Source organism: Raphanus sativus, chromosome 2 (assembly GCF_000801105.2).
Source record: "Raphanus sativus cultivar WK10039 chromosome 2, ASM80110v3, whole genome shotgun sequence".
Classification (NCBI taxonomy): domain Eukaryota; kingdom Viridiplantae; phylum Streptophyta; class Magnoliopsida; order Brassicales; family Brassicaceae; genus Raphanus; species Raphanus sativus.
Genome location: NC_079512.1, coordinates 12,469,003 through 12,482,379, shown reverse-complemented (window position 1 = coordinate 12,482,379; position 13,377 = coordinate 12,469,003). Strand labels below are relative to the sequence as shown.

Below are 13,377 nucleotides of genomic sequence, written 5' to 3'. Positions count from 1 at the left end.
ATCGGTTATTCTTATAAGTTGAGTTCTATAATATCATGATTTAGTCTATGTATCATTATAATCCTGATTACCTGAATTGAAATCCTAGATCTAGTAAACCATCTTTCCATCAAACAACTCTTTGCCAAGCTGAACGATTGTCTTGTTCAACTTGTTTACTGCTTTGTTTACTACTTTACTTATTGCTATATTATATTTACTGTCTTATAAACTATTAGCCTAGCTTAATCATATAACTATTAGATCTAGTGTGTGCCCTAGCTCCCTGTGAATTCGATCAGTAAGTACTACAACTCGATCTCGATCGCTATTAGATCTTGTTTAGTTAGATTTAGTCCAGGTTTTACTATTGTTCAAAAAACTCATAAATTTGTTTTCTTGTGTTTCAGGTACATACATATGAGTACTAAAAGCAACAAGGGAATATGGCTCTTATTAGTAGAGCCACTGGATTTGGAACGTGTGATCCATAAGTCTAAGAGGGCAGTCGACACCCTCCAAGCAGCGATCAACATTGTAGAAATCCGATTATCGATCGAACCTACTGATCATCAAGTATCGATCGACACCCTCCAAGCCGAAGCGATCGACTGCGTGAACCAAGCATCGAACGACACAATTCCTCCTGTGTCAAAATACACTGTTGACGTTGGTAATGTTCATCTGAGTATTGTTCATCAGGGTACTGTTCATCTGAGTACTGTTCATCCGAGTATTGTTCATCCCAGGACTGTTCACCTGGATACTGTTCATCCTGCATCGATCGACACTGTTCATCCTGCATCGGCCGACACTGTTCATCCCGCATCGATTGACACTGTTCATCGTGGAACTGTTCATCACGGTACTATTCATCAAAACATTGTTCATCTCGGTACTATGCATCAGGGTACTGTTCATACCAATACTGTTCATCGCGGTACTATGCATCAGGGTACTGTTCATACCAATACTGTTCATACCAATACTGTTCATACCAATACTGTTCATCGCGGTACTGTTCATCCAGATATTGTTCATCACGACACTGTTCATTGTGGTACTGTTCATCTGGACACTGTTCATCCGACGCCGAAAATTTATATTCATCAAGGGTCAACCGACACAACTTGCGTGGAGATAGAGAAGGTCGAAGTGCTTATACTTAAAGTCGATGAGAATGGGATGTAAGATAAACAAAACTCCTTGCTTCTCAAGATATGGAAACCACCAGATATGTAGCAGCTTCAGTACCATTGTAGTGATTATCAAACCATGATTGGAGATGAAGAAGTCACTGGAGAAATTGGTGAAATGATCACTGGATCAAGAAAATAACTCATGTTTTCTTCTTAAATCAAGGAGAAACCACCGGATAAACTTAGTCTCCAACAATCTCCAAAGAAACCAACCCGAGGTATCTATCTAAACTCCAAGAAAAACAAGAAACCTGATTTGCTTGCTGTTGGTACAGGTAAATCTGTTTTGAGGTCTACACTTTCCGAAAAGAAGAATTTAAGATATGAATCGACATGTCCCACATTTCTAGTCCTTCCTACATCTACAAGAAACCAGTTTGAGGCTAAAACCAATTTAGGGTTGCAAGTTACTAGTTCTACAACTCAAGTAAACCTACACTTACTTTATTCTGAACTATCTGAGTTTAGAACATCTCAATCCTATATATGGCGAGCAGGTGAGCATGCTAAGGTAAGTGATCATGTTCTCAAGAGTTCTTTTATCAATGATTACACAGATATGATGCACTTGTTTTTGTCAAAATAACCATGTGCAGATTATAAGGAAACTCTGAAGAATACAAGGAAAAATAACAAGTGTGAGGAAGACAAGCGATTTAAGCCACCTGATCTGAACCAGGAGAGACATCAAGACGCCACTTGATTCATCCTCATCAAAGAAGCACCTCCAGATGCAGCATACAAGCCATAACCGGAAAAAGACAACTTTGTGATAAGACTCTTACTCTATGAAGGCATCATGAGTAAGGAGAGCCAAATGGATCAGTCCCTTCTACATAACAGATCAGTCAGCAATAATGCCTATCAAAGAGGCTTGCAAGAAGAAATGAATTTGAGGTCAAATCCTTCTTAAGTGGGAGAGGATGATGTGATCCTGATCGAGCCATATGACAATGCTGCAATGGTCAAGGACATATGTTCAACTGAAGGCAATATAATCGTGGTCAAGTCCAAATGGTCAGATGAAGATCAAGAAGGGACCATGGAGCAGCTTAATACTAATGGAACTAAGGAAATGGAACAGCCTGAAAGAATGCAACCCAGCGAATGCGACTCTGTGGATGCTACTGAATGGATGCAACCCAGCGAATGTGAGTCCGTGGATGCTACTGAATGGATGCAACCCAGAAAATGTGACTCTGTGGATGCAACTGAATGGATGCAACCCCGTGGATGCTATTCTAAGGACTTATACGTGCCGCTTGGTCCAATGACTAAGTCCAAGCAAGCAAAGTTTCAGTAGGCTCTTCATCAGCAAAGTTTCAGTAGGCTCTTCATCAACTCCTACACACTATCTAGGGCAGTCTAGTGTGGCCTGATCCAACCACACTGGTTGTGGTTCAAGCCGCCTAGATCATTCATCAAGAGAGATTTTGTGACTATTGCACTCTTTTTTTTGGTTTGGTTATGTCCCATTGGATTTTTCAAACAAGATTTTTAATAAAGTTTGGACACAACACTTATACAAAAGCCTTTTGATGAATTTAGACTCATTTTTATCCTATTTTCAATTAAACTCAGTCTTTGCTTATGTTTCAAGAGAGCCTTAGTATTAATTGTTTTAGTTGTGCATGTACAGTCATCTTCTCCATATGTTAATGACGAAAATTATCAATAAAATCATCATATTCTTTTCTATTCAAAACATTCTCTGAATCTTGTTTGATCAAGCTTGTTCTAAGTGTATTTATATCCTTGATGAAAGTAAACTATGATAGTCTGAGAGTCTTTCCGCAACTCATCCGATAGTGAGCCATCTCTTTTATGTTCTTGTGATAGCATATTATGTTTTGGGAGTCACCATTGTTGCTACATTGGAAGCTTGATCAGCAGTTGAGGGGATCTGATAGCTTCCCCTATTTGTATCTTTGACAAACACAGGATGAACAAATTGTTCGATCTTGTCTGTTTACGTGATCTCGAACTCACCAAAAACAGAAGCAATAACAAATCAATACTAAGTCATAATCAAACAATCGTAAAGATATCACTCTTAAACTCAAAAGACTATTCAGAAGTTCTTGTACACTAGATCTAGAATACAAACCCTAAATTCCACTTTTAACCATAGCCACATGAAAAGACCTGTAAGATATACACATGTAAAGGAGAATTGAGTTTCACCAATAGAGAAGTTCATACATACACACACCGACACACGTATATATTATTACACATTCAAAATAAAAACAGAATCAGAAAAATCCAATTAAAAACGAGTGGTTCGATCCATCTGCTTTGCCTATCCGTGCAATAAAACTTCATCAGCGAGTTCATTTTCTGAGGCTTATATAGCAAAACCATATGATGTTGTCAATGACAGCCACAAAGAGGATGAGTCCTATGATCATGTTCATGAGATAGATATACGGTGGATTCTTGTGGTTTCTCTGCATTGCTTTCTCTGTAATAAACCAGCACTTCTTCTCTGTCTTCACCATAGATGATAATGCCTTCTTATCCAAGGATGCATCTTCCCTGGCTTTAGACGTACCTTCTTTAACCTGAAAAGGAAACAACAACATCGTTATCTTAGAAAATTCATCATGTGTTTAAGAAAATAGCCACAAAATCAACATTTGAGCAGCTCAAGACCTCTTGTTTTGATGGTATGGTGCGTCGTGTGAAACGAGACTCCCGGGTCTTTCCATTAATAGAAGTTTGTATACCTTTGGAAGAGCCTTTCCTCGACGACATAATCTCGTCTACACTACCATCGCTATCACCCTGACTTGAAGTTCCTCGGTAACTCTGGTCATATTAGAACCGAAAGCAGTGAATACAGATTACTCTAATCAATGCTACAATATTGATAAAGAAAACGAGTTATGTGCATTTACCGTTGCAGATATAGATTCAGCATCACTATCACTGCTACCATCATCAAAAATGATCCCTGTCAAAGGTCTCTTCGGCCTGTGATTGCTTTGGTTCTCTCGCATTATGAGTTCTTGATTGCCAAACACATCTTCGAAATTCCCTCCGTTATAATCCAGCAACCCATTCCAATAATCATCATCGTAAGGAGTTTGTGGGTAGTAATTGTTGTTGTCTGTGAAAATCTTGTTCTGATTGAACACATCATAGGAAGAGAGATCCTCTTGTTGGTTCAGTGGGATTAACAAGTCATTCATAGACATACCATCTTCTTGACCTTGCTGCTCAACCTGACATGTCAAGAATTGGGTTGATGATAGTAATGAATAGATAAAAATGATTGTGAAAAGCTGGACGCACCTCAGGCGATGGGTTAATGACTCTAAAAGTATTGGAATCAGAGACCATAGAGCTGCTTGGTTCATTCGAGTTATTACCATACAAACTGTCTCCGTCATCACCCTTGTACATTACTTGGCATATAACATAGGTCCTCTGAAGCAAATAAGAAATTTACACACATAAGTTCTTTGGAAACAAAACAAAATTGAATACAAATTTCTCAAGAAAACTCTATCACAAGCAAAACAAAACCCACAAGCTTTAAATAATAAGTAAATAATTAGTCCACAACTTCTATAACCCTTTAACCATCAAATTGATCTGAAGATAGCATCCAACACAGGGGAAATCACTGCCAAACAACTAGTCCTGAGACATTGAGTGAATGAAAGAAAATCCTAGATCATTGGCTAGAAAATAATAAAGTAATATATAAAAAAGAAATAAAGGTCAATCCATTTATAGTCAATGATAACTCCAAAATTCATATTTATATATATATATTAAGATCATGACTACAATAGAAGCAAGAAAAAGTGAACCACAATCCCAATTCAACTAATACATAATTAATCCCAAATTGAGCTTAAGGTGGCATCCAATACAAGAGAAATCACAGCCAACGATAGATAAAAAGAAACGATAGATTTAGTTATTATCAGTTATTTTTTGAGCTGGTAAAAGCTCAAATTTAATATATTCTTATTAGAAGATCATGAATAAATCAGAAATTCAACTAATACATATAATATTAAATTGAGGTAGTAACATCACAGGGGAATTAAAGCCTTATCAAAGAGATCAGACAAAGATTGAATCAAAACGTCTTCCACAAGAGAGACTATAGGAAAAAAAAACTCAAATGAAACATACGAAACATTAGTTGAGATAGCAAATCCAATTCTGGGGAAATGCAAACTAATAAATAAAAACTCTTGAGGAAGTATTACCTGATTAAGAGGCAAGGAAGTGATGTGATACTCGTGCATTACCCAAGGAGTCCAAACTCCATTAGGAACCCTACCTTCATAGTACACAAGCGTCTTCTTAATACCAATCTCAACACCATTTCCTCTCATATCCTTGATTTTTCTATCAACACCAGTAGCTTTCCAATATCCAGAAGGTGTAGTTCTCTTCGTTACATTCTTTTTCGCAGACGTGTACTCCTTGGGAGAGAAGAAGTACCATATAAGATCCTTCGATTCAAGCTTCGATAACGCTGCAATCAAAGTAAGAATCTAAGGAATGATCGATGATGAAAGAATGATTGATGAGAGAGATGAACTTACAAGGCAAAAACCATGGTTCGTAACGACAGATGTTGACCTCGCTAATGGCATGGTCGACGAGCCATGAATTACCAAGAATCTTGTTCTTGAGGTAATGGTTGATCAGTTCCTCTCCCGTAGGACTAAATCTATATCCCACCAGATTCTTCTCCATTTTATGCAACTCGAACTAGTGGTTAAGTGAAGCGAACAAAGAAAGGTGTTTTGCTTATTTATACACACACTAAATAATATTTTTGTTCTTAGAAAAATAATAAAATGACACGTTGTTTGTTATATGTGGGTCTAAACTCTTAAAGCAGACAACACAAAAGGGCACCAAACTAACAAACGATTCGAGGATAATGTTTTGGTTTTTTCCTAAACGTTGACAAAAAGGAGCTTTCCCACATGGGAAAGACTTGTTTATTGTTTCTTGGTGGAAATTGTAGCAGCTTAGGAACTAAGTTGGAGTTTTTTTCTCATCTTTTTTATTGGTGGAAACTGTAGCAGCTTGGGAACTAAGTTGGAGTTTTTTTCTTGATTTTTTTGGAAATATTATTTATGGTGTTATAGCCACCACCATTGACGTTGACATAAATACATCTTCACTTTCTTATGATTTTTTTGAAACACTTGGTTTTTTATAAAAATATTTATATTACATAAGTATAAATTTGTATAATATAATTTAATTTTACAATATAAAAATATATTAAATGATTATCTCGTGCTCATGCACGTATATAAATATTTATAGATAAATACATATAATAATTAATTAATATTTTAAATTAAAATATTTTGGAATTTATATGTAGGATTTGTTTTAAATAGTATTATATCTTAATCAGACATGTGATCTTGGCCATATAATATTGAACTTATAATATTTAGTCGGTTTAATTATTATTTATGTAAAATGAATTGCATTTACTTCTCTAAATTTAACCCTATTTAAAAAAACAAATTAAAATATTGATTAGTTCATTATTTTCATTTAATTTTGATGTTGTCTTAAATTTGTAAATATATTTTAGTAATATTATGTAAAATTAATATGTGGAATTTGCCAAAACAACCCAAATATTCATTTTAAACCTAAAAGTAATTTCCATATTCAATCAAATGCAAAACTAAACTAAAGGGTGGTAAAAATATTATTTAACCTTTATGACCAAACAAAAAACCAGAATGTATTTTATGTTTCTATCCTTCAGAAGAAAGAGGTCTACACATATGTAAACCTCATAAGAAGATTCTGTAGTCTACTCTGTAAACTTATTTTGTAGTGTACACCGTAATTTGATCTAATAATTTAATTTTAAAAATATATAAAAATATTTTTTGAAATCTTTAATTAATCATTAATATAATGGTTAATATGAAGTCATAATTTTAAATAATTGAACAATTTAAAAGAAAATATATTAGTATAGTTACTCTGTGTTAGATAATGTTTATGGTTTAGCAACAAAAGTATCTAGCATGTTATGTCTTTTATTGACTTAAATTTACATATTAATGTTTAGTATCTTATATCTAGATATAACGTTTTAAACTGTAACGATCCGCATCCGCTGGCGGTTACAAAGTCAAGACCCTTAATGGTGCAAGAAATTAAGAGAGTTAGTTATGAATCCCAGTTGAAATGGGTTATAGACCATATGCCATTTGGCAAGTGGAACTTTACTCAAGAGGCGAGTTTCTTGTAGAGATTGCTATGCTGCCTGCAAACAACATAGAAAAAGTTTAAGAAGTGTCCAGAGATATGAATGTTAGCAAGGTATGGTCAACCATCTATTTCCAACCACTTTAAAAGCTAGACTCTAATCAAACATGAGGACCTATATTTTTGAAATATCTAAAAAGAAATGTGAAGGTTTTAAACACGACTGAACCTAGAACATTGATTTGGGTTAAAACAATAAACAAAACTTGGGTGTCACTCCAATATAGCAACATTCATAAGAATAACCTGCTGCTGCTGCTGCTTGTGTCCGTTTCAGGTGGTAAGGAACACACAAAACATGAAAAGACAAATCAACAACTAGCTAACTCTAAAGGAACAGCATTAATGCTCATAATTAATATCATATCTTGTGGTCATATTTTACCTTGTGAACCCATCCTTTTAGTGAAATAAATGAACAGAAATTGTTGCTTCTTGCTCAAGCGATTATGGAGAAAAGGTATCGCATGAGAGAGGAGGAAGAAGACAAGATTAGGAAACTTTTCTGTTAGTATTGATAAGACAGAAAACGGTGACTATATACACTTGATCCTAATCAGCTAACCGGGACAAACTGGATGTATTATGTACATTTAACTAAACCGAAATGAAATGACAAAACCGAAATGAACCAATATCCCCCCTCAAGATGGAGCATATATGTTAATAAACTCCATCTTGCTTAACAGATGACGGAATGGACCAGGGTATAGAGGTTTAGTTAAAATGTCTGCTAACTGATTCTCTGAACGGACGTGTAGAGTCTTGATCATTCCTGATTTAACTCGCTCATGAACAACATGACAATCACGCTCGACATGTTTGGTTCGTTCATGAAACACGGCGTTGTTCGCTATGTGAATAGCAGCAGTGTTGTCACAGAACAAAGGAGCCGGACCTTGACTGTCAACCCAAAGATCTTGCAGAAGGTTCCGAAACCAAATCATCTCTCGGACAGCTTCAGCCATGGCTCGGTATTCGGATTCCGTAGAAGAGCATGAAACAGTGTCTTGTTTGTTGGATTTCCAAGCGACAAGAGCAGGACCAACAAACACGCAAAGGCCTGAGACACTGCGACGAGTGTCAGGACAGGTTCCCCAATCAGCATCCGCAAAAGCAGAGAGCTTCAAGTCAGATGTCGAGGAATAGAAGAGACCTTGCCCAATCGTGCCTTTCAAGTAATGTAAGACCTTATAAGCGGCATGAAGATGTGGAGCACGAGGAGAAGCGGTGAACTGACATAACTTATGGACGGCAAAAGTGATGTCAGGACGTGTAAACGTCAAGTAGAGAAGCTTCCCAACAAGACGACGATACTCTACTGCATTCTCCAAAAGTTCACCATCTTCAGATGAAAGCTTGACGATGGGATCCATAGGGATTGACACAGGTTTGCAGCCTAGTAGTCTAGTCTCTGTGAGAAGATCAAGGATGTACTTGCGTTGACACAAAGTAATCCCAGCAAAGGAGCGAGCTATCTCGAGACCTAGGAAGTAACGAAGCTGTCCCAAATCTCTGAGTTTAAAAGAAGCTTGCAGAGCAGTTTTGAGGAGCTCTGTAGCGTGATCACAACTGCTTGCAATGATAATGTCGTCGACATAAACCAAGACGGCCATATAGACATTACCAGAGTGTTTGGTGAAGAGCGTATGATCACCGGAAGATGTAGTAAAACCCAACTGAAGAAGGCATTCTGAGAACTTCAGGAACCACTGCCGAGAAGCCTGCTTTAAACCGTAGAGGGATTTCTTTAATTTGCATACGGCATTCGGTGGAAATGATTCCCCCTGTCTAGGTGAGTATCCAGGTGGAAGAGTCATATAGATTTCTTCCTCTAAATCCCCGTTAAGAAAGGCGTTGGATATGTCGAGTTGAGTCAAAGACCATCCTTTTGCAACTGCCACGGCAAGAAGAAGTTTCACAGTAGCTGCCTTTGCAACAGGAGAGAAAGTCTCAACATAGTCCAAACCTTCTTGTTGAGTGTAACCCTTGGCGACAAGACGTGCTTTATATCTCTCGATGGTTCCATCAGCATTAAGCTTGATTTTGAACACCCATTTGCATCCCACTGCTTGTTTTCCTGCTGGTAATGAGCAAACAATCCAAGTATCATTATCCTCAAGAGCTGTAATTTCAATTCCCATAGCATCGCACCACTCCTTGAACTTGATAGCTTGAGCATAAGTTGAAGGCTCAGTGATGCTATTGAGAGCGTTGATGAAGATCAAGAAAGGATCCGATAATGCATCATAAGACAGAACGTTTGATATAGGATGTTCTGTAGAAACAGCTGCAGAGGAACAATGATAATCTTGAAGATGCTTTGGTGGTCGTGAAACACGTTTAGCAGGAAGAGAAGCCGAAGCAGAAGTCTCTGAAGGAACAGAGGCAGCAGGAGAACTAGATGAGGGCTCAGAAGATCCAGGAGTTGCAGTGTACAACCGAGGAAAGAACTCCTCATAACCAGTAGGGTTAGACGTTTGAAGATAAGGAAACAACTCTTCATGGAAAACCACGTTTCGAGTAATGAAGACAGAGTTGCTTTCAATATCAAGAAGATAATAGCCTTTGTAACCTGAGGGATAGCCAAGGAAGATGCAAGCACGAGCTCTGTCCTGAAATTTGTGACGTTGTTTGGGAGAGGTGCTAGCGTAGCAGAGGCAACCAAACGTCTTTAAAATTTTGTAGTCAGGAAGCTTGCCAGTGATTAACTCATGAGGTGTCTTGTTAGAGATCACCGGAGACGGAGTACGGTTGATAAGAAACACCGAAGTGAGAATGCAATCACCCCAGAAGCTCAGTGGAACGCCGGATTGGAACATCAATGCACGAGCTACGTTGAGGATGTGCTGATGCTTCCTTTCGACGACAAAGTTCTGTTCAGGCGTCTCTGGACAGCAGTGATAAGGTATAATACCTTTGGCTTTATAAAGAGCATCAAAACAAAGTCCAGGTGCGTTATCTGAACGTACTGCTTTCACTTTAGCTGAGTATTGCGCCTCGACCATAGTAATGAACTCTGGGAATACAGTATGAACGTCACTCTTCAACTTCAGTAAGTAGACCCAAGTAGCTCGTGTATGGTCATCAACTATCGTGAGAAAGTAGCGATAACCCTCTTGTGTAGATTCAGAAAACGGCTCCCAAACATCGATGTGTAACAGCTCAAAAGGGTGAGAACATAACTTAGGATTCAAGGAATAAAATAACTTCTTTTGTTTGGCTCGATGGCAAATCTCACAATGTAACAATCCTTTATTCTTAGCCTTAGAAATCCCAAGTACATCATGTAGAAGTTCTAGTCTCTTAAAAGAAGAATGGCCAAAACGTTGGTGCCAAATAGAAGCATCAACAACAGCATTAGAAAGAAAAGTAGAAGACGCAGTCGAGTCCAGATGTTCCTCAGCATCCAGATCCAATACGTACAAGTTTGCTGTCCTTCTACCCCTTCCAATCATCGACCCCCTGGAAGGATCCTGTATTTCAAAACAGCCAGAATCAAAAGTCACTCGAGCACCAAGATCGGATGTCAGACAACTGATGCTCATGAGGTTAAGTCTGAATTCTGGAATGAAGAGAACATTTCGTAAAGTCAGAGTTGCAGTGAGCTTTATCTGACCAATACCACCAACTTTGATTTTAGAACCATTAGGTAGGTTCACAAAGTGATGAACAGAAGTATCAAGACTTATAAAAGCACTTCTATCATGTGAAACATGATGAGTAGCGCCGGAGTCAATGATCCAAGTGTGTATGCCAGTAACACAATTAGCGAGGCTTAAAAGACCAGCAAAGCTGAATGTAGAGGAGGAAAACGTAATACCAGAAGGATCATCACGTTGAGAGACATTAACCGAGGAAGACTCAGTAGACTTAGTCTGGAGTTGGGAGCTGAAATAGGCAATGAAGTTCTGGATTTGGTCTTTGTTTAACTTACCAACAAGATTGTCCAAACCTGAGACAGGAGATGGACGCTCTTGGGCAGAAACATTAGCAGTGACTGTAGTGGTTTTAGACTTATCAGAACCCCATTTACCTTTCTTCCAACCAACCGGGTAACCATGAAGCTTGTAACAACGATCCACAACATGTCCAGTGTTGTTGCAGTGAGAGCAGATTGGTCCGGTCTTCTTGTGGAAAGCATTCAAAGCTCCAGGTTGAGAAGCACTGTTGTCAGTAGATGGCGCAACAGGCTGAGAGTTAGCAGACTGAGACGAGTCATGACTAACATGAACAGCAGCAGGAGCAACGACAGAGTTAAACTGTCGTTGACTGTCATCTTGATCGAGGATATTGCAAATCTCAGCAAGATCAGGTAGGGGCTTTTTCATTATGATTTGGCTACGAATGATGGAGTATTTCTCACTCAAGCCAGAGAGGAACTTAATGATACGACCCCGCTCTACCTTTGCCTTTGCAGAACGCTGACTGACACAGTTGAAGGTGTTGCAACACAAGCACATCTCAGAAGGCTCAGCGTCATCCAGATTATCCCAAAGGATCTTGAGCGTTGTGTAGTAACTTGAGAGGTCCATAGAGCCTTGGCGAAGGTCTTGGATCTGTTGTATCAGCTGAAAAGTTCTAGGCAAATTTGTCTTGTGAAAACGATTGTGCAAATCATCCCAAATCTCAGTAGCATCATCAAAAGACAAAATACTACCATAGATCTGTTTAGAAACAGAGTTAAGCAACCATGACTTGACCATGCTGTTGCAGCGAGACCAGATCCTGAGCAAAGGGTCACCGGAGTCAGGACGTGGTAGAGAACCGTCTACGAAATCGATCTTGTTCTTCGCGTCAAGAGTGATCTTCATGGCAGAACACCACGGGGTGTAGTTGGATCCATCCAGCTGTACGGAAACGATCTGCAAGCCTGGATGATCCGCGTGATGGAGATACAGCGGAGAGTGAACGTTGTCTGGATTCATGGTGGCGGCTAGGGTAAACGAATCGCGAAGGGAGGAAGCTGTAAGAACCCCAGGAACGGCGGGGGAGCTACCAGAGGGATTCGTGCTACCAGCACGCGTAGAGCGACGGCGACTGCGACGGAGTGTAACAACCATCGTAACAAGAACGTCGATCTAAGAAAAAAACCCAGAAAACGAAGCTCGAACGAACACAAAACAGAGGAGAAAACCTCGAAACATAGCTCGATCGAACCGAAATGAGAAGATGGAAACGATGTTGAGCTATGCTCAACGCTCTGATACAATTTTAGTGAAATAAATGAACAGAAATTGTTGCTTCTTGCTCAAGCGATTATGGAGAAAAGGTATCGCATGAGAGAGGAGGAAGAATACAAGATTAGGAAACTTTTCTGTTAGTATTGATAAGACATAAAACGGTGACTATATACACTTGATCCTAATCAGCTAACCGGGACAAATCGGATGTATTATGTACATTTAACTAAACCGAAATGAAATGACAAAACCGAAATGAACCAATACATCCAAATTCCAAACGAAAATAACGAAATTTAGTATATACGATGTCATTTGTTTCGTAGATTTGGATTCTGATCATGTTTTTTCTCCTTTGAATATTAAGATCAGATTAATGAGAAGTGAGAGACTTGACAATTACGAAGAATCTGAACCAAAAGACACATAACATAACGCGATTCTGTTGTACTATACAAAACCAATTATTTTTCCACTAGGGTGAAAGGCAGACTTGTTTGACGAGTACAAAGGTCAAAAGCAGTAGGCTCTTCTTCTGACCTTCCTAGACTCTGTAATTCTTATTTCTGTTCTGCTTATGATTTGAGGTGGAAACAAAACTAATATTTTAACCATTTTTATCGAGGCGAATGATATATATTACGGGAGAATTTGTGAGATATAGATAAGAAACACTAAAATAAAAAAAAAATATGTCAATTCTACAGTATAAGCTCAACCATGTGACAGATTCT

The 13,377-nt window shown here is 38.3% G+C and overlaps 1 protein-coding gene across 1 annotated transcript; it reads right to left on the bottom strand.

The window, feature by feature from the left end:
- Positions 1-3,333: 3,333 nt before the first annotated feature.
- On the bottom strand, positions 3,334-5,942 carry LOC108816815 (NAC domain-containing protein 69). Its single transcript, XM_018589382.2, has 6 exons — positions 5,750-5,942; positions 5,408-5,679; positions 4,476-4,610; positions 4,079-4,405; positions 3,834-3,989; positions 3,334-3,742 (listed from the first exon to the last, which is right to left on the bottom strand). Exons 1-6 carry the CDS (start codon positions 5,901-5,903, stop codon positions 3,512-3,514), a joined length of 1,275 nt encoding a protein of 424 aa, XP_018444884.1. The 5' UTR covers positions 5,904-5,942; the 3' UTR covers positions 3,334-3,511.
- Positions 5,943-13,377: the final 7,435 nt, after the last annotated feature.